This window comes from Macaca mulatta, chromosome 8 (assembly GCF_049350105.2).
Source record: "Macaca mulatta isolate MMU2019108-1 chromosome 8, T2T-MMU8v2.0, whole genome shotgun sequence".
In the NCBI taxonomy this organism is placed as follows: domain Eukaryota; kingdom Metazoa; phylum Chordata; class Mammalia; order Primates; family Cercopithecidae; genus Macaca; species Macaca mulatta.
Genome location: NC_133413.1, coordinates 151,464,075 through 151,484,835, shown reverse-complemented (window position 1 = coordinate 151,484,835; position 20,761 = coordinate 151,464,075). Strand labels below are relative to the sequence as shown.

The following is a 20,761-nucleotide window of genomic DNA, read 5'->3' as shown; positions in this document are numbered from 1 at the left end:
CTTTAAAAGCGTCAGGCTCTCAGTTCATCGCTCCTAGATCTGGGAAAGGCCGAGAAAGGCAGGCCTGGCTGCATGAATAGACTCTCTACAGATGCAAATTTCCCCCAAAAAGACAGCTTTGCAGTGCCATTTCAAAATATGTCAAAGCAACATACTTTGCAGTAAAATACTTTGATTTTCTTCAGGGTCTGCTATCTGTCGTGGATGCTATAGCAGAGTCAGGCTGGAAAGTAAGCTACGTTATACCCGTTTAAGGAGCCCTTATGGTTGGTGAGGAGTGACTTCACCCTTGCTTTGCGTGACCTTAGGTTTTGTTCGTAATTTGGAATCTTATGGCCACAGAGAGTCTGTTCTGTCGGTCTCAGGATCTCCATTTTAACCTAACGCCGGTCAGCGGTGCCTAAACTCCAAAAGGCAGCGGGCATAACAAGGCATGTCTGACCTTCCTTCCTGGCATGGCCGGGAATTTCATTTTTAAGGTTTTTCTGGGGTCCTGTTGGCCAAGAGGGAACCGTTCAGTCGGTAGGGAGGCTTAGGATTTTAGTTTTAGTTTACAACCCTATACACAAACACCCCACACACGCACGCAAGAGGGAGAGGGTAGAACCAGGCGTGTCTGATCTCCCTTCCATTCTGGCCAGTAATTCTGTTTTTTGGGTTTCTCTGGGGGCCCCTTGGCCAAAAGGGAGTCTAGTTAGTCAGCTGTGGGCGGGGAGGAGGCTTAGAATTTTATTTTAGATTGACAACAGCTAGAACTTCAGAAATAGTTTTAAACATTTACATTATCTTCAACGTCTTACTTTTACTATTTGCAAAGAGAAAACAATAGAATTTTCAGATATACTTTACCAAATGCAGTGGTCCAGGTGGCGGGCTGGGTATTAAAGATAGCTTGGCAGCAAAATCTTTTATAGGACTGTCAACTTCAAAATCTTTACAGAGCTTTAGATTAGCCAATAAACTGAAATTCAGAAAACAAAAATCAAACCGCAAAATAAAAATGAGAACCCAGTTATCATCCTTAGCGTTTCTAATCATACTGGAATCTCCCCAGGGTCTGCAGCAGCGGCTCCAGGACCTTGCATCAAGAGCAGAGTCACCAAGCTGTTGGACGGTAGCAGAGTGGCCCCAGGTTGGCAGTAGTGCCTGAAAGGTGGCACAAAGGGAGGTTTATTTTCAAAGGGGGAGGCCTGGTCATGCTCTGTTTCCTCATCTGGGTGCTAGTGACATGTGTGTGTTCAATTTGTGGAAAATCACTGGAATTTGTGTGTTTTTCTGTATGTGTGTTTTACTCCAGTAAGGAATAAAAGAACAAACATCTGGAAGGAGAGTGCTTGAAAAAGTCTGTTTCCAAAATGGACTCTGACTTTTAAAGTACTGTACACAATTTAAAATTGTAAGAGGGGCCGGGTACGGTGGCTCATGCCTGTAATCCCAGCACTTTGGGAGGCCGAGGCAGGTGGATCATGAGGTCAGGAGATCGAGACCATCCTGGCTAACATTGTGAAACCCCGTCTCTACTAAAAATACAAAAAATTAGCCGGGCATGGTGGCGGGCACCTGTAGTCCCAGCTACTCGGGAGGCTGAGGCAGGAGAATGGCGTGAACCCGGGAGGCGGAGCTTGCAGTAGGCCGAGATAGTGCCACTGCACTCCAGCCTGGGGGACAGAGTGAGACTCTGTCTCAAAAAAAAAAAAAAAACTATAAGAGAGGTGGGTGTGGTGGCTCACACTGGTATTCCCAGCACTTTGGGAGTCCGAGGCGGGAAAATCACTTGAGGCCAGGAGTTCAAGACCAGCCTGCGCAAAATAGTGAGACCCCCGTCTCTACAAAATATTTAAAAATTATCCTGGTGTGGTGGTGCGCGCCTGTAGTCCCAGCTACCTGGGAGATGGAGCTGGGAGGATCACTTGAGCCTGGGAGTTTGAGGATGCAGTGGGCTATGATAGCGGCACTGCACTGCAGCCTGAGTGACTGTGAGACCTTGTCTCTCAAAAAAATTTGTCAATAAAAATTTAAAAAACAACTGCCCATACTCTGATTCCCAAAACACAATTAAATATACTCTTGCCCATTTTTTGTCCATGTGGAGACATATTTTGCATATTATCACGCTAACAGAACCGTTTTTTTTAAACTACAAATTCATGTTGTCACACTGCAATTTGAATCTCTGTCATTTGCCTCTTTTAGCTGCATTCTGTTTCCGTATTTTGCCCCTTCTAGTTCTGATCACACAGTAACGGGCACTGAGAAAGAAAGAAGCATGAAAATGAGCACATTTTTCAAGTTAAATATGTGTTTGCATTAATGTCTAGCAGGAGGATATGTGTTGCCAATCACAACACCTCCTTTCTTCCTGTCTTCCCAGGACATCTGTCTGGCCACCACCCGTTCATTTCAGCTAACAAAAGGTGGAACTAACCATCTACATTTTACAGAAGAGGAAACTAGAGACTAGTGAAAATGTTGTTTACCTTCAGGTAATGAAGATCATCAGTTAGTAAATAAAAGGGGACCATGTCCAGGCTTACTCTGTCACTTCCTGGGCACTGGTGACAGACATTCAGCAAACATGCGTATCCTCAATTCACCTGCTCATTGACTACGACCCAGTCAGCTCTCTGTTCTCAAACATATTTTATGTCTATGGCAATAAAATGTAGATTAGACCCAAACTATGTCTAAAAGCCAGTTATATTTTAAGACGTAAACCACTAAAGTGCTGGGATTAGAATTACAAGTCATTGATTTGAACAGTAAGGTTCCAGCTCACTCCCCATGGGGCTCATCCCTCTGGTCAAGGCAGAAGGTCTCAAATGACTGTGCTTTTCAAGAAACAGAATAGCACCAATTCAGCGATTTGCCATAGCTCATTCTCCAGCACGATGACACAAAAGGGAACGTTGTTAACTGCTTTCTCCTCGACCTTTAATCAAACAAGTACAAATTCTAAGACTGTAACTTTACGAGACTCAAAAGAAACGGCTCCATGCACAAGTGCCCACTGGGACTGACCATGTCTGAACTCGGACTACAGCCCCCGAAGTCACAAAAGCATCCTTTGATAACGAGAGCCTACTGGGTTCTACACGATGTCTTTCTGATTTTTCACAAGTTCTTTACGTTCTCAGCCTTTCTACTTACTATCAGCAGGGAGACAGTTACAGGTTCTACAAAACAAGATGGCAGGGTCTTGCTTTGTCATCTAGGCTGGAGTGCTGTGGTGCAATCACAGCTCACTGCAGCCTTGAACCCCTAGGCTCAAGCCATCCTTCTGCCTCAGCCTCCCCAGTAGCTGGGACTACAGGCACATACCACCACACCCAGTTAGTTTTTAAATTGTTTTTTAGAGACAGGGTATTGCTATGTTTCCCAGGCTTGTCTCAAACTCCTGGGCTCAAACAATCCTCCCATCTTAGCCTCCCAATACACTGGGATTACAGGTGTGAGCCACCACACCCAGCCAAGGTCATCTTTAAAATGTCAATAAACCTCATTGGAACAAACAGCAGCCTCCTAATATTCCCAGCTAGGAAAAGAGTTTTTCCTAATATATGCCTCTTTGTGAAAATCTAAACAAAATGAAAATCCTGCACATCAACCTTACTTCCCACAGTGTGGCTTTATCCCTTTCCTACCACGCCATTACCGTATGTTACCAGTCACAGAGAGGAGCGCCTGCTGCCGCACCCCCCTGCCCACTGCCCCCAGCCTTAAGCAGCAGCCTAAGAGGCACAGAGAACTGCCCCTCCTACCGCCCCCAGCCCCCGGTCCCCCAGCTCACTAGGGGAGGCACAGACAGCTGCACCCCCACCACCTCCAGCCCCCTGGTCCCTTGGCTCACCAGGAGAGGCACAGAGAGCTGCCCCCCAACCGTCCCCGCCCCCCAACCCCCCGGTGCCCTGGCTCACCTGGAGAGGCACAGAGAACTGCCCCCCACCACCCCCAGCCCCCGGTGCCCCAGCTCACCAGGAGAGGCAGTCCTTGAGGGAGTTGTAATAGGGGAACCTGGAGACCACACACACGGCGTAGGGCACAAAGCAGCCAGCAGCGCCCACGGCCGGCCAGGACGGCTCCCAGTGTGTTGTGCCATTGTAGAAACAGTACTCATCCTACATGAAAAGCAACAGTGACATTGTCACCTCCCCACCTTGGCAATTCCAGTATCTGTTTCCAGTTGGGTCATGTTTCAGCACAGAACAAGGTGAGAGTCCACCATCCCCACCCCTGCAACGCGTCCAAGCCAGCACTGGCCCTCCAGTCAAAGTCTACAGGGTCTCTATTTGGTGCTTGCACCATTTGAGGTGCTGAGGCTACAAAGAGAGCAAGATGCATTCCTGCCCCAGAGAAGCTGACAGCCTTGAGATAAGAAGGAATGCATGATTAGAACACAGTAAGACCCAAGACACACAAAGGACTCTGCTTTACAAGGGGGGAAAATGCAGGAGCCACGCACAGGAAGCGGCACCCGCACGTGCCCAGGAGGACAGAGCAGGAGAGGAGGCCTCAGCCTGTGTGGGAGCCACAGCAGTAGTGTTCTAGAAGACCCAGAACACCGCAGGGCTTACAAGTGGCAAAGTATTTGGGGCTCACCAACTGGGCCCTGGGGAAGTGTTGTCAGTTTGGGGTTTTTTGTAGGGATGGAAGGGCATGATGATAGCTTCAGTTTGGGAAATGGCTGGATTTAGGGTACCTATAAGATATCCAGGTAAAGGGAGACGTCCAGGAAATAGTCAGCTACATCATTCGTTTATCTAGCAAAATTTAATAAACATCCGCTTTCCGAGGGTCAGTCTACTCAATTCCAACCCTGCCTGCTGCTGTGTCATCTCGGGCGGGTCTTTTAACCGGTCTCTATCACCATGTCTCCATCTGTCATTTCCCAACCTCATTCACTGTGGTTAGGATTAAATGAATGACTCTACACAAAGTGCTTACATCATGCCTGGTGCTGAGCTGCTCACGCGCGCGCGTGGCAGCTGCTGCTATTGTTACAGTAGCCGGGGGGAGCTGCAGCTACCCAGACACAATATGGTTCCCACCCTCAAGTCATGTAGTGTCAAATCACGTAGTGTCGGAGGAAAGGCAGAGGAGAGTGTATGAGAGGGGCTGGGGCTGTGCTATCAATAGAACGATAGTTGCGGGCTGGGCATGCAGCTCACACCTGTCATCCCAACACTTTTGGAGGCTGAGGCAGGATTCCAGTAGTTCAAGATCAGCATAGGCAACATAGCAAGACCTCATCTCTACAAAAAATAAGAAATATTAGCTGGCACGGTGGCGCGCACCCGTGGTCCCAGCTACTCAGGAGACTGAGGTGGGAGAATCCCTTGAGCTAGCCCTGGAGATCAAGGATGAAGTGAGCCGTGATCGCACCACTGCACTCCAGCCTGGGCGACACAGCGAGACCGTCTCAAAAAAAAAGAAAGAACAATAGATATAGCAGTCATCCGGATACATGGTGAAGAAGGGGAGGTGAGTGCTGTGGGGCCTGGGGACACCCCGAAACTACACAGCTGCTAGGAGGGCAGGAGCGGGGCCAGGCATGCCCACGCCAGGCCAGCAAAGTGGGAACAGTGGCATCTGCTGTACTAACGCAAACCAGAGGGGCTGCTCCTTTGTTTAACATGTGTATTTAGTGATAACGAAAATAACATGCTCATTGCTCCTGGTAGGTGTTACTTCACAGACAAACTCCCAAGGTGCTTTTCTGAAAGATCCAACATTGTGGATCCTTTCTCATCTGGAACACCGGCTACACGGAGGGGCAGGATTCTCCACCTTCCTTTCATCCCTCATTAACATAACCCTGGAAGAAAGGCCAGGCACTGCTGGCAGCCAGGTCACAGAGGCAGACGCCGGTCCCCTGCATGCACCGCCCGAGATCTGACCTTGGTTCTGCTCTCAGCACACTGTGAAAATGACCTTTCCCAAAAACATAAGATTATGCATTCAGAGCATCAAGTAGTAAGTTTTGCTCCTGCATATTCATTAAGAACATCCGGGCCTGTCAGTGCTGCCCCATGAGTTTCCAGGGACAGAATCCATGTGATTATACCTCACACCTCCCAACACTCAGTGTCACACGTGTCAGCACGCTTCTATCAACAAAGAAAACACGTGCCCTGGGCTCCGAGGGAATCCAGGCCAGCCACTTCTCTCGACTGCATGGAACTCACAGACTTCCCTTCATGGCACCAGGGCACCTAAACTAAGGCTCTGGCTCACTTTTTGCTTCAGGAAACCCTCTGGACGTGTGCAGCTGGTCACCCTGCAACTTTGGATGCATCATTTCCCCTACAAGTTCCCCAAAGGCCCTCTGATTCACACACGGCCCTACCCACACAACACTCGCAATATGTGTGACAGACCTAATATGCTGTAAAGTCCAAACTCCAATCGCTCACACCAAAGACAAAAGGCAGAAACAACCCACAGGTCTGTCGACGGATACATGGAGAAATAAAATGCGGTCCATCCAAACGATGGAATGTCATTCAGCCATAAAAGGCCACGGGGCACTGACACATGCGTCCACGCACAGGAACATCAAAACATGCTAAAGGGAACAAGCCAGACAAGCAGGCCACGTGTTATAGGAGTCCACTCACACGAAGTGGCCAGAATAGATACATCCAGAGACAGAAAGGGGATTAGCCAGCCAGGCGCAGCGCTCACACCTGGAATCCCAGCACTTTGGGAGGCTGAGGCGAGTGGACCACCTGAGGTCAGCAGTTCGAAACCAGCCTGGCCAAATGGTGAAATCTCGTCTCTACTAAAAACACAAAAATTAGCTGGGCCTGGTGGTGGGCGCCTGTAGTCCCAGCTACTCAGGAGGCTGAGGCAGGAGAACCACTTGAACCCAGGAGGTGGAGGTTGCAGTGAGCTGAGATGTGCCACTGCACTCCACCCTGGGCGACAGAGTGAGACTCCATCTCAAAAAAAGAAAAAAAAAAAAAAAAGGCAGCAGATTAGCCATCGCCAGGCAGGAAGGGGAAGCAGGACTGAAGCCTTAATGGTATGGGGTTTTCAGGGATGATGAAAACGTTTTGGACCCAGACACTGGTGGCGGTTGCACAATGCTGTGGATGTACTTAATGCTATGGAACTGCACACTTTAAAATGGTTAAAATGGTGAATGTTGTGTTATGTGTATTTCACTATAATAAAAAATCTAAACCCAATGTCAGAGGGGAGTAACGGGAACCACCTACGTGCAGGGGCCGGTAGTACTGGGCCACCACGCCGTAGGTCCTATTCCCGCAGACATCGGTCAGCACCAGGAAGTGGACGCGATCCTCCTTGGGTTCAGTGGCCACGCACACACCCCCTGCAAGCAGAGAGAGACAAAGAAGAATCCTGTTCTTGCCATGTGGCCTGGGTTACCCACGAGCTGATTACTTCACAGTGTTCAGGACACACCTCTCCAGTCATCAGTGGCAGCGCCTTCACGTCCAAGGTGAGTTCATTCTTCCGATCATGCCTCTGGCCATCTCTCCTCCCTGTGTCCCTCCCCACACAGCAATTTCTTTACAAGCTCTCAAGCACCTGCTAGCCAGTGCCAGTGCTTGCTGGGCGCAGCCGCCCATCTGGCACCTGTCCTGAGTTTATAATCCCTGTGACCAGGAAATAGCACCAAGTTCTGAGGTGGGTGCTTATGCTAGGTGCTTTGTCTGACTTTCCTGAAGGCCACCAGAAAAATAAAGCCCCAAAACGCAAGCTCACCTGTTAACCGGAACTGGTGAGCCTGGGGACTAAGTGCAGGCCTGTGCTTCTTGCCCCAGTGAAACGGAAAACAGGAGGTGGGAGGGGGAAGCTCAGGCATGCTGGGGTGGAACAGTTGCAGATGAACTGGGTATATTTTTAACCCACCTGTCAACCACTGCAAGACTTCATTTTAAGTGGAAGGGGAAAAGCCTTGAATGCACCAGGAACAAATGGTTTTACCTGGCAGTCCACACAGCCTCCCTTCCAGGACTCAATTCTCCAAAACACCAGGACCACACTCAATGATTTACATTTCTTTCAGCTTTAAAATCCCAGCACTTTGGAAGGCCAAGGCGGGTGGATCACTTGAGGCCAAGAGTTCAAGACCAGCCTGGCCAACATGGTGAAACCCCTTTCTACTAAAGACATAAAAGCCAGGCGTGGTGGTGGGCACCTGTAATCCCAGCTACTTGAGAGGCTGACGCAGAAGAATCACTTGAACCCAGGAGGCGGAGGTTGAAGTGAGCAGAGATTGTGCCACTGAACTCCAACCTGAGCAACAGAGTGAGACTCTGTCTCCACACACACACACACACAAATCCCCAAGATTAAGAAAACTAAATCCCACAGAAGAGGAGGCAGTGAGGGTCCCTGGCTCTGCCGCTCGCGCCACTTCCCTTTGCCTGTGGGTTTCTGGGAACAGATCACTCTGGGCGGCCGGCAGCAGGAGGCCCCTAGTGGTGCCCACCTCCCAGACATACCTGGAAAGCACAGCTGGGGCAGGGCGAGGAGGTCCACGCCGCCAGGGACGGTGACATCCTCAGGCTCTGGCACTCTGGAGGGCCCTGAGAGGCCTTTCCACTGCTCTGGTCTGGGCCTCTCTCTCTTCTTTCTGAAGGATCGCCTCCTGGTTTTACCGAGAGTGCCGCAGTTTGCACCAGCCATTTGACTGTCCCCTTTACAGATAAAAGGAGGCACGAAAATGGACAAGACCTCTGGATCAAGAGCAGAAAGATGTTTGACTCCCTTTTTCTGAGCAACCTAAGAAAGGGAAAAATAAGAGTTACTTCTTGTTCCAGGGTGCCCTTTCTGTCTGAGCTTCACTGTTTTTCTCCTCCCCTCGGTGCCCACAAACACTAGCGCCTCAGCACTGTCATTCAAAGGTGTCACTGGTGTGAGTGGCTTTTCCCACCTGAGGCTCCTGACAGTAAAGGGCTCCTGGGAAGCGTGTTTTAGGAACCTGCCAGGCCCTACAATCAGGGAAGCCATGTAGCCTCGCAGAGCCTGGCTCTTCAGCTGTGCACATGGACAGCAGGACCTTGCCTCCTTCCTATAAAGCACTGCGGTCCAGCCTGGGGACTGGGATCCAGACCTGAGCTCAAGTCCTGGCTGTGCCTCCACCTCCTGGCAGCAAGCTTCTTTGTCCCTTTAAGGGGCGAGTACAGGGAATAAGGGAGACAATGTAGGTCCAGTACTCAGCCCAGTGGGGCTGCCAGGAGCCCATGGATATACTTACTGTTCAGCCCGCCCTGGGTGGGGGGCAGGCTCTATATTGTCAAACCCCATACACACATTTACCAGGGCCACGGCCTCCGCGCCCCCACCCGGGCCGGTGCTGCCTCCTTTCTACCACACGGATCTGGGAAGATGCATGGGGTGAGAAACGGCACTGGTGGGTACAGAGGAGACACGTGCCCTTCCTCGGCTGACCAAAGAGCCCTCGAATCAATAAAAGGGGGGCATTTGGCCTGTCTCCACTTTAACTTGGCATAATTTTTGTTTTCGCCTTTTTTCTTCCCATCCTTCCCTAAAATAATATAAAGCACATGGGCTGTCCCTTCGATCTCTCTTCCATGTTACTACTATGCCCAATACAGCTCCTCGTACTGAGCTAGCACTAAACAAATACTGCTGCCCGGCTGAGTTCAGATCTTTCCAAGGTGGGTAAGCTGCAGTCTGTGAGCGAGAAGGAAGTGGTTCCGGTGCTAAACTAGCCTGAAACAGCAAAGCCTGAAGCAAGAGGCCCTGGGTACCCAAGGCATGGAGAGACAGGAAGCGGCCGAGGGCAGGTAGTCAAGGGTCTTTTTTTTTTTTTTTGAGACGGAGTCTCGCTCTGTCACCCAGGCTGGAGTGCAGTGGCCGGATCTCAGCTCACTGCAAGCTCCGCCTCCCGGGTTTACGCCATTCTCCTGCCTCAGCCTCCCGAGTAGCTGGGACTACAGGCGCCTGCCACCTCGCCCGGCTAAGTTTTTGTATTTTTAGTAGAGACGGGGTTTCACTGTGTTAGCCAGAATGGTCTCGATCTCCTGACCTCGTGATCCGTCTGTCTCGGCCTCCCAAAGTGCTGGGATTACAGGCTTGAGCCACCGCGCCCGGCCTGGTAGTCAAGGGTCTTTAAGGGACCCTAGAAAGGACAGCATTGCCGGGCACAGTGGCTCATGCCTGTGATCCCAGCACTTTGGGAGGCCAGAGCAGAAGGACTGCTTGAGCCCAGGAGTTCAAGGCCAGCCTGGGCAACAAAATAAGACCTCGTCTCTACAAAAAATAAAAAAATTAGCCAGGCATGGTGGCGCATGCCTGTGGTCCCAGCTACACGGGAGGCTAAGGCAGGAGGATCACCTGAGCCTAGGAGGCTGAGGCTGCAGTGAGCTGTGATCACACCACTGTACTCTGGCCTGGGTGAAAGAGCAAGACCTGGTCTCAAAAAAAAAAAAAAAGGAAGGAAGGAAGGAAAGAAAAAAGGAAGGAAGGAAGGAGGAAGGAAGGAAGGAAGGAAGGAAGGAAGGAAGGAAGGAAGGAAGGAAGGAAGGAAGGAGGGAGGGAGGGAGGGAGTGAGGGAGGGAGGGAGGAAGGAAAAGAAGGAAAGAAGGAAAGAAGGAAAGAAGGAAAGAAGGAAAGAAGGAAAGAAAGAAAGAAAGAAAGAAAGAAAGAAAGAAAGAAAGAAAGAAAGAAAGAAAGAAAGAAAGAAAGAAAGAAAGAAAGAAAGGATAGCACCACCGCCCAGAGAAATGGGACCTTGGCTGATAGAAAAGGCACAGCCAACACTCAACATTCCAGTAAGATGCAGCAGTGATAAAAGGGGAGCTCTTACGCTGGAAGAAATTTCAACAACGGCAGCAGTTTCCATCAGTAAGCACACTCTAATCTCTATATGACGATTTGCATGCTACATCACTCAAATTCCGTCAACAATTGCTTTACATTTGGAGAAAAAAAGGTACCAGTAGGAACCAGGACAAAACACGGGAAATCCATATTATTGTATAATGTAAAAGCTCTAGTGTAGCACGCATTAAAGAAGTCCATTTCCTCAATTACATGTCACTTTCTCTAAAACTTTCCTATCAGAATTGGACAGTTCTGACCTAACAAACGGAGCATGTTCAAGGCAGCACATGAGATGAGTGAGCAGCCCTCCTCCTGGATCCTGGAACTGCCTTGATCCCGCCTCCCTTCTGGTTTCCCTTGGTCTGACAGCTCCTCTCTGGCCCCCACAGACCCTTTTCAGTCCTGCTTACATGTTGCGACTCCCAGGCCTGGGTCCTTCGCCTTCCTCCTGGAGGACCTCAGCACTCATAGCACAGGCCCAAACGGACAGCCCAGAGCCCTACTCCCAGTCTACACCTCTTTCCAGTCCCAGGCTCCCCCTGACTGCCTCCTGCCACCCTCACAGCACCTCTGGGGTCCCTTAAACTTACAGTCTCAAAAGTTAAGCTCCTGCTAGTTTCCAAAAAGCCTGATCTTCCACCTAAGTTCTCTGCAACAAACACAGTGCAGTTCAGGTCTTCAGAGCTGGGACTCCAGACCCTTGGGCCCTGCCCCCATCATGCCCCACCTGCAGACCCACACCTCAGCCACTGGTCCTGGAGAGCCTCTCCATCAGCTCGCCGCTGCCTCACTGCACCATGTTTGCACACCAAGCACCTGCGTGACCCGTGGCTCCGGGCAGGTAGCGAGTAACCAGAAGCAAAGCCGTGGAGGTTTCCGTCAGGAGAAGAAGGAAGACACTGCCTCCCACCCAGCCCAGGGCTCCCCACTAGCATCTGTGTCCACTCTCTCAAAGAGGGACGTCCCTGTCTGACTGCAGACCAGATACTTTGTGGCCCCAACCCAGCCCTGAAGCATCACAGTCCCATCCCCACATTGAAGAAAGCATGTTTGTGTCGCCACGTCATGATACTACATCTTCCCATGTGTCATACGTGGGCATGAGTCATAGGACAGTGCACCCCTGAGCAGCAAGCCAGCTCACTCCCTAAGCCAGGATGCCCCCAGAGCCAAGCATGACTAAGCCCCCTGGGGTTCTCAGGACACACAGCACCTCTGCAATGACCCTGCTTTTACCCTGCTTTCCCCTGCTCTTCCATGGGCTCAGGGCCCAGCCCCTCACTGCTCCACCTGCGCTGGGGCAGACCCTCCACCCCCCACACTCACTGAAGAAGGTCTTTGCCACCCTGCAGCCAGGACCACAGGCTCCTCCAGGCCTCCACCTCCCAGCTCATCACCCCCGGAGCATCTCGGCCCTGCCCAGCGGTATTCCACTACCTTCCATTTGAGGAGGTGCGGTGCAGCAGAAATTGTGTTGTATTCCTCTCTGTCCCCACATTTAGCAGAGAAGATGACTGACGCGATACTGTTCCTCATTCACACTCCTGGCACCTGGGATCTCTTAGAGGCACTCTCAGCCTGGACGGAATATTGGTTCGGTTGACTTGACTAGTTCAGTTGGTTGACTAGAGTCAACACCTGACCTGTCATTCCTCTAGTTATCTCTAGTCACTTATAATGATGTGCCCCAGATCCAATCAACTTGGCATTCAGTTGCTCACCATACACCTGTTTTTTCTCAGGATGAAATATCTGTTGTCTTTTCTGAATGGACAAGCAATACAATCTCATTTTGAAAAATAACAATATAGAGGCCAGGCACAGTGGCTCATGCCTGTAATCCCAGCACTTTGGGAGGCTGAGGTGGGCAGATCACCTGAGGTTGGGAGTTCAAGACTAGCCTGACCAACATGGAGAAACCCCCTGTCTACTAAAAATACAAAATTAGCCAGGCATAGTGGTACATGCCTGTAATCCCAGCTACTCGGGTGGCTCAGACAGGAGAATCACTTGAACCTGGGAGGCGGAGGTTGTGATGAGCCGAGATTGCACCATTGCACTCCAGCCTGGGCAACGAGAGCGAAACTCCGTCCCCCCCCAAAAAAAATAAATAAATAACAATATAGAAATAATAAAGGAGCTAATAGAAAGGGACGACATACTTTGTACAAGGTGGCTACATCCTTCCCATTTTATGCATTTTTATGCATTTTATACATTTTAATGCATGTATAAATGTATAAATTTGTTTCACAAATGTAGTAATCCTACATAACAGGTTCCATTAGCTGTTTTAACTACTCCATGTGGCTGACCTCCCTATTCACAACTGTGCAGTATCACAATAACACAGCATGTGTCAACTCAGTCATGTATTGACCCAGCCTCCTCCCAAGAGATGTGTGGGTGGCTCTCAAGTCTTCACCACACTGAACAGAGCAGTGACACACACTTGCACGCACCCAGTTCTTTCCCCAGAATAAATTCCTGAAAATGGAAGTCTTGGCACAAGAGTGTTCAGAGGTTACTTGGTGATATAAGCTGTGGCTGCCCTCAGCCACCAGACCCCACCACCACTGAGATGCTAGTCACCTCTGCCAGTCTGTGGCAAGACGTGAGGTCATTTCCCGTTCTTCTGTCCCGGGTGCGGACTTACTAAACCCCTACCCAATCACCATCATTTTGGTTTTTAAAACTGCTAATTAAAAAGCAAAAACCAGAACACTCTAATTGACTTGAGTTACTTAATTTCTAAGTTAGAACACACAGTGGAATTCATCTTTGCTATAGGATTGGCCATTATTAAGGGGATAAAACAAATTCATAGATTTTTTTTTTACTACTCTCCAACTGTTTAGTTAGAATTAAATGAAATTTAAAATCCAGTTTCTCAGCTCACTGGCCACTCTACAAGCTCAGTGACCATATGGCCAGTGGCTATTGTACTGGACGGTGCAAAGAGAGGACACAGACTGCCATCACCCAGGAAGATCGGCTGGCCGGTGCTGTTCCGAAATGGAAAGTCAGGATGATGTCCACTAAAAACCATAATAATGGAGCTTCACACGCACAAATTATGCAGGTGACCTGCACTATGGAAGGTACTCAGAACACTTTCCACCCCTGTGTGATGGATTTATGATGGATCCCGTCACACCTATGTCTAGTCTCCATAGCAACTAATAAAGGGGTGGCGGTGAAGGGCTCTATATTAAAGGGGTGGAGGGGAATGTAACTAACCACAGTAACTAACATCAGTCTACGTTCTCAAATTCTCCGTCACCATTCCCAACAAAACAAACACTACTCCCCCTTCTAGGAAATGAAACAAAAAGGGGCCTCCGCTATCCAACATGAAGCTGGATATTCCTCACACCTCCTGACCTCTGTTTTCATGTGTCATCAAGAAGGAATGCCTGGGCCACAGAGAAATGGGGATTTGTAAAAGTCAAGGTAAAACTTATTTAAAAGTCTTCGACATTCAGGCCAGGTGCGGTGGCTCACGCCTGTAATCCCAGCACTTTGGGAGGCCAAGGTGGGCAGATCACAAGGTCAGGAGATAGAGACCATCCTGGCTAACAGGGTGAAACCCCATTTCTACTAAAAATACCCAAAAAAATCTGCTGGGCATGGTAGCAGGCACCTGTAGTCCCAGCTACTCGGGAGGCTGAGGCAGGGGAATGGCGTGAAGCTCCAGGGAGCGGAGCTTGCAGTGAGCTGAGATTGCACCACTGCACTCCAGCCTGGGAGACAGAGCAAGACTCCAACTAAAAAAAAAAAAAAAAAAAAAAAAAGCCTTGGACATTCAAAATAGAACTGCCAGAAAAAACCTAAATAAATAAAATCATATGTTTGCTTAACTATAACATCAATGTTGACCTTAAAAGTAGGATGGATCCAAGAAATTGAATCCATCCCCTAATGCTCCTTATTTTCTTAGTCCTTCACCATTTTTCTTTCTGCCCTTTGCCAAACCCCTAACAGAATCAAAAGACAAAGTAAAGAGGACAAAGTTAAACACGCACAGTAGCACACTGTCCATACTCTCACTTAACCTGGGAACATGAAAATGTTGTAGCATGTTTAGTTCAGGAATGCACCATTGGCAGGGCGCGGTGGCTCACTCCTGTAATCCCAGCACTTTGGGAGGCTGAGGTGGGAGGATCACTTGAGCTCAGGAATTGGAGACGAGCCTGGGCGACACAGTGAGACCTCCTCTCTATTATAAAATAGGAATAATAATAAAGAAATTAAAAAAAAAAAAAGGAAAGCACCACTGCAAATATTCCAGTTGATTCACTCTGCTCTCAAAAGACATGTCTCACACCAAGCAACTAATACCATGTTGTAACCGCCCCGGAGGAAAGACTTCCAACAGCTGAGGAGACCACAGCAGCAACTAGGTCATTTCCTATTCGAAGAAAAAGGAGGCAATGCCATTTGGCAAATTCGAGGTAGAGAGACAAATCAATCCATGACGTTGCGAGGAGACAGAGTTCAAACGGGATCTACTGACATGACAGGGCATTGAGGGGAAGGAAAGGTTGAGGGAAACGCGGAAACTATTTCCATAGGAGAAGGCTTTTTCACTGAAGTCGAAACTGGCTTTGTACTGACGCCTAGCAAGGGAAACTCCCTGGACACTCACAGACATTCATCTGGTTACTTGCAGGAACATTCACCTTTCCGGGTGACACCCTCTGCCCTGCAGTCTTTATTTTCCCTGGATAGCCCAGTGTCATTTAAATACTCAGAAGCCTCTCTGCCTTTCAATGCTGTCATCTGCAAAGAGATGAACGGACCTGTGCAGACAGCTGGCCAGTGATGCCGGGATCTCCTGGTAACATGACCCAGTCACTGTGTCACAGACAGGCGGGCCAGGAGGAAACCAGAGCCACAGATGGATTCCAGGGAAAGCCAGCGTTACAGAATTAGGAAAAGCTGGGGAAGAAAAAGGAAAACGAGAATTTCCAAAACTGCCGCTTTCCCAGCAGAAGGGAGATGAAGTTGTCACTTTGGCTGCGAGGGTGCAGAGATGGAGGAAGGGTTGGGGGTGGGGATGGTACTGCAAGTGAGAAGAATAGCTATAGGCTTCATTGCAAAGCGGTTCATGCAGAATACGCGAGGCCGGCGGCTAACTCCAAGACTTGCTCTCTCATTATTCCGTTCTGGTGCAGAACCCACTACGCAGGTGACAACACATCCCAGCATAAAGAATGAAATCATTCAGGGCTGGGCCCGCTAGACCGTGAGGCTCCGGCGGCTTTCGCCCGTTGTCTGGTGCACCCCACCTTCAGCACCTGCCCAGGATGGGGGCGATTGAAGACAGAGGCCCCAGAGACGCTCCGAGGCGAGGCACCCCCAGATTCCCGGCTGGCAGCCCAAGTTCGCAGCCGAGGGCCCAGGGCGGGGAGAGGAGGGGAAAGGAAGGAAGAGGAGCAGGACGCTGCTCCGGGGCACCTGCCTGAGTTCAGACGCGGTCCCCGGCCACAGGCGCGCAGGGTCAACGCCGGGGGGACCAGGACTCAGCCCTCGGAAAGTCCGCCCCAGCCCGCGGGGCACCCGGGCACCCGCTCTCCGACTACTGCCCCGGCTGCCGCCTCGCGGCCCACGTCCGCCTCAGTTTCCCCTCCCGCCCCTTACCTGCTCGAGACCTCGGAGGCTGTCCCGGGGGGCGCCCAGCAGCGCGCACAGCTCCAGCAGCCTCGAGGGCAGCGACAAGTGCTGCGACGCAGCCTCCGCCATGGCTGCCCGCCGCCCGCTGCGGGTACCGCGCTCGGGTGCCTCGGCCGCTCAGCCGCCCGCAGACCCCTGGGGACCGGCCGCGCCGCCTGGGGTTCGGGTGCGCTGCGAGCGCCGTCCGCGGGGCGGGGCTGGAGGCAGGGCCTGGAGGGGCGGGGCCCGAGCCGAGGCGGGGCCTGGAGAGCCCCCGCGGATCCCGCGGGGAGACAGAGCTTGGGGGCGGGGCTTGACTGGATGGGGAGGTGCTGGGCGGGGCCTGGAGTGGCTGGCCCGGCCCCAGGGCCGGGGACTTAGGGGCGGGGCCAGTCCTGGGGCGGGTGCTGCTGGAGACCCGCGCGCGGTCGTCATTTCCGAACCAGCCTGCGGGCTCTGGCGCGTGCGCGGCGTCGTAGCACGCGCCCCCTTCCTTCTGCCCCGCCCCGCCCCCCGGCAGCCCGCTCCCTGGGGAACCGAGGGAGGAACGGGCGGGGTCCTCAGGTGCCCGGCGACGTCATCCAGCCCCCAAGGCTCCAGGGCGCAAAGGGTCCCCTGATCTGGCAGTCCCCGGACCCACCCTGGAGAGCGTGGGGGCACAAAGGCCGGACGCGCCGCCCGCCGCCGCCTCCAGGAAGGCCTCCCTTGCCAGGACAGCGGAGTTGGCCGGGTGTGGACAGCAGGAAGGGCCGGCGGGAAGGGGGTTGGAAAGATCCACTCCTGGTTAATAACTCTGCCGGGTTAACCTAGGGCCGGCCATGTCCAGTACGGACTTGAGTAAAATTCAGCAGGAAAGGGAGCAGGGTGGGCGCTGCTAGAAGGAGGCTTCAGGACTGAGGGTCAGAGGCCCAAGGCCTGGCAGGGCCCTTACGTCGTGAGCTCCAGGGAAGCTCCAGCTCCATCAGGTTGGCCTGATGACCGGTGGACCACGGGCCTCTTCCAGCCTCAGGCTGACCCCAGAGAAAGGGCAGCCCACAAGCCCTGGAGGCCGACTTGCTGCCTGGTCATTGCTGCAAAGCCTGGAGGGGGCCCAGGCTCAGTCCCCGCTGACCTTCGGCTCCCTTTACCCTGCCATAGCCATCTGTGTAACCCAGGGGAAATGATTCCAAAGGGACTTCCACTTCTGATAATCTATGATTCTGTTTTTTAAAAAACAAAACTCTAAATTGCTTAATGTCAAACATCTGTCATCTGCTGAACAGGAAAAGGAACAGTAGGTACAAAGCAAGGCAACATCAGAAAGGGGAGCCCTGAGGAATGTCTCCCTCCTTCCGCAAGCTGGGTGAGGTCGTGACTGCAGCCTGACTCACCGGTTTTCTTTTGCTTACTAACTAAAGATGGTGAGGATCCACTGGTTCTCCCTCAGGCCTGGAGGCTGCCTGCCATGGGTGGCTCTCATCGGTGATCTGAGGCCACAGTTGTTATAGTCTCCGACTTCAAAAGAAAGACCGATTTCACGCACAATTGCCTGTCTCTCTCGACAGTGGCATCGGTTTTTTGTTGTTGTCTTTCTGTTTGTTTTTGAGACAGAGTTTTGCTCTTGTAGCCCAGGCTGCAGTGCGATGGCGTGATCTCAGCTCACCGCAACCTCCACCTCCCAGGTTCAAGCGATTCTCCTGCCTCAGCCTCCAGAGTAGCTGGGATTACCCACCACCACACCTGGCTAATTTTTGTATTTTTAGTGGAGATGGGGTTTCACCATGTTAGCCAAGCTGGTCTCAAACTCCTGACCTTAGGTGATCTACCTGCCTTGGCCTCCCAAAGTGCTGGGATTACAGGCGTGAGCCACCACGCCCAGCCTCGGTGGCCTCATTTTTAGCAGCCTCTGCAAAGCGCACAGTCTGAGTCCATCGCCCAGAGTCCCCAGCATGCAGGAGAGAGGCTCTCAGCCTGGGCTGGAGCCATGAGCTACTCCCTGAGGGCCTGGATCTGGCTCCTTTGTGTGTTGCTGTGTGACAGGTGAGCTCAACGGCCCTAAGCCATGACTTCCTGAGGGGCAGTGGTCAAGATTCAAGGAGGTAAACACATGGCAGCTCTTGCCACAAGGACCCAGTGAGGCTCAAGTGAGAGTAGGTCTCTGCTGTCCCTTTATTGCCAGAAGGCCAAATGCTTTAAGGAAGAGAGCTCCAGCAGTGCACAGAGCTTGCAGTTGACTCCTTTAGGCCCCCTTTTCTTCCTCCTTAAAACCAGATAATTGGGCCAGATGACCTCTGAGGGGCTCCCAGCTCTGCGCTTGTTAATACATTCCTGTCTCTCGTGCCACAGGTCCTTCCAAAGTGCCTACAGAAAGCTTTGGCCCATCCTTGAAAAATTGCTGATGGGTTTGGAGATACAAGGTGGAGATGACTAGCAGTCAAGCTCAAAGGTGGAAAAGTCACATCGAGGCAGATGAGCAGATGAGGGGACCTAGAGAAGAAGAGAGGGGCATGGAGAGCCCAGCCAGCAGGAACAATTGCCCCAGTAGGCAGCACTGCCGCACATCAGAGTCAAGGAAAGCAAAGCTCAGACTGGATAAAAGAAACCTGCAAACACAGTCAGTGCTCACTGCATGTGGGCTCAGAGCACGTGACCCTCCTTCCCTGTGTATTCCTGTGAAATGGGTTTACTGCTCTAACTCTCAGGGACACTGTGAAGATCAAACAAGAAAATAGAAATAAACATAATTTATAAACCTTAAACTACCGATACCAAAAGAGGGGCGAGCTCAACATTGCGAATGTGCTGATACTAAACGGTTCACTTTAAGATGGTCTTACGGTGTGTGAATTTCACTCGAATAAATTTTTTTAATGGAGTTTATGGGGATGCTGCAGGATGTCAATAACCTTTGGACATTTTAGCAGCACTTTAGGCATTAAAATTATTTTTTAAAAAATATAGGATGAAGGGAAAAGCTTCTTGACATTGGATTTGGCAGTGATTCCTTGGATATGACCCCAAAAGCACAGATAACAAAAGAAAAAATAGTTAAATTGTCTTCATCAAAATTAAAACTTTTGTACATCAAAGAACTCTTTCAAAAGAGTGAAAAAGTCACAGAATAAGAGAAAATGTTTGCTGATCATATACCTGATAAAGAATTAATATTGGGAGCCAGATGCAGTAGCTCATACCTGTAATCCCAGCACTTTGGGATGCCAAGGCAGGCAGATCACTTGAGGTCAGGAGTTCGAGACAAGCCCAGCCAAAATGGTGAAACCCCAGCTCTACTAAAAATGCAAAAAGTAGCCAGGCGTGGTGGCGGGCACCTAGCTATTCGGGAAGCTGAGGCAGGAGAATCGCTTGAACCCAGAAGGCAGAGGTTGCAGTTAACCAAGATCATGCGACTGTACGTACTCCAGCCTGGGTGACAAAGTGAGACTCCATCTCAAAAAAAAAAAAAAGAGTCACTATTCAGAATATATTAAGAATTCCTACAACTCAACAACAAAAAATATCCAGCCCAATTAAAAAATGGGCACGGACCCAAATTGACATTTCTTAGAAGACACACAAATGGTCAATAAGCTCATGAAAAGATGTTTAACATCACTAAGCATTAGGGAAGTGCACATCAAAGCTAAAATGAGATACCACGTCACACTTATTAGATGTTATTTTTTAAAAATAACACAACAACAAAAAATAAATGTGGGCGAGGATGTGAAGAAATGGAAACCCTTGTGGACTGTTGTTGGGGATGTAAAATGGCACAGCTGCTGTGGAAAACAGTATGGCAGTTCCTCACAAAACTAAACAGAATTACCACATGACCCAGCGATCCTACCTCTGACATATACTGGAAAGAACTGAAATAAGGCGCTGGAACAGACACTTGTAACCCAGGTTCACAGCTGCACTATTCATAGTAGCCAAAAGGTGGGAGTAACCCGAATGTCCATCAGTGGATGAACGGGTAAATAGATTTTCTTTCACTGGCAGTAAAAGCTGTGACTCTGGAGGCAACTGCATTTCACACAGCTCTCCACACGGGTGAGTGCACGGCTGTCTCGTCTCTTTCCTATGCTGTGTCTTCAGAGCTAGCTATGATACGACATGTTGTGATATGTACGTATTGAATATACGTCCTTCACATACAAATGCAGCCAGTTTATTGAGGGCTTGATGGAGGATGTGGAGTGTGGGGGAACCGTCTTACATTTCCAATTTAAAAATCTCAACAACAACAAAATAGGGGACAGAAGGGCAAGAGTTTTGGTGTTCTCTAGAGCAATGGCACTCTGTCCCT

At 50.6% G+C, this 20,761-nt stretch overlaps 1 protein-coding gene and 1 long non-coding RNA gene across 19 annotated transcripts in view; one reads left to right on the top strand and one right to left on the bottom strand.

Moving 5' to 3' along the window:
• The window catches only part of DENND3 (DENN domain containing 3), a 69,481-nt gene extending 52,808 nt beyond the window's left edge, over positions 1-16,673 (bottom strand). For 9 of the 18 annotated variants that reach the window (XR_013397468.1, XR_013397469.1, XM_077944136.1 and 6 more), the window contains exons 1-5: positions 16,462-16,673; positions 8,472-8,751; positions 7,218-7,333; positions 3,973-4,115; positions 850-961 (exon numbers count right to left, since the gene is read on the bottom strand). Coding sequence is in view for 11 of the 18 variants with exons in the window: in XM_015146086.3 (XP_015001572.3) it covers positions 850-961; positions 3,973-4,115; positions 7,218-7,333; positions 8,472-8,751; positions 16,462-16,563 (753 nt within the window). In the remaining 7 variants the exon portion in view is untranslated. The other 9 variants (XM_028853007.2, XM_015146088.3, XM_077944137.1 and 6 more) reach the window with 4 other exon arrangements.
• Positions 16,674-16,915: 242 nt separating this feature from the next.
• Positions 16,916-19,278, top strand: LOC106999967 (uncharacterized). Its single transcript, XR_001446894.3, has 2 exons — positions 16,916-17,203; positions 18,799-19,278. It is a non-coding gene; the product is annotated as an uncharacterized LOC106999967 (long non-coding RNA).
• Positions 19,279-20,761: the final 1,483 nt, after the last annotated feature.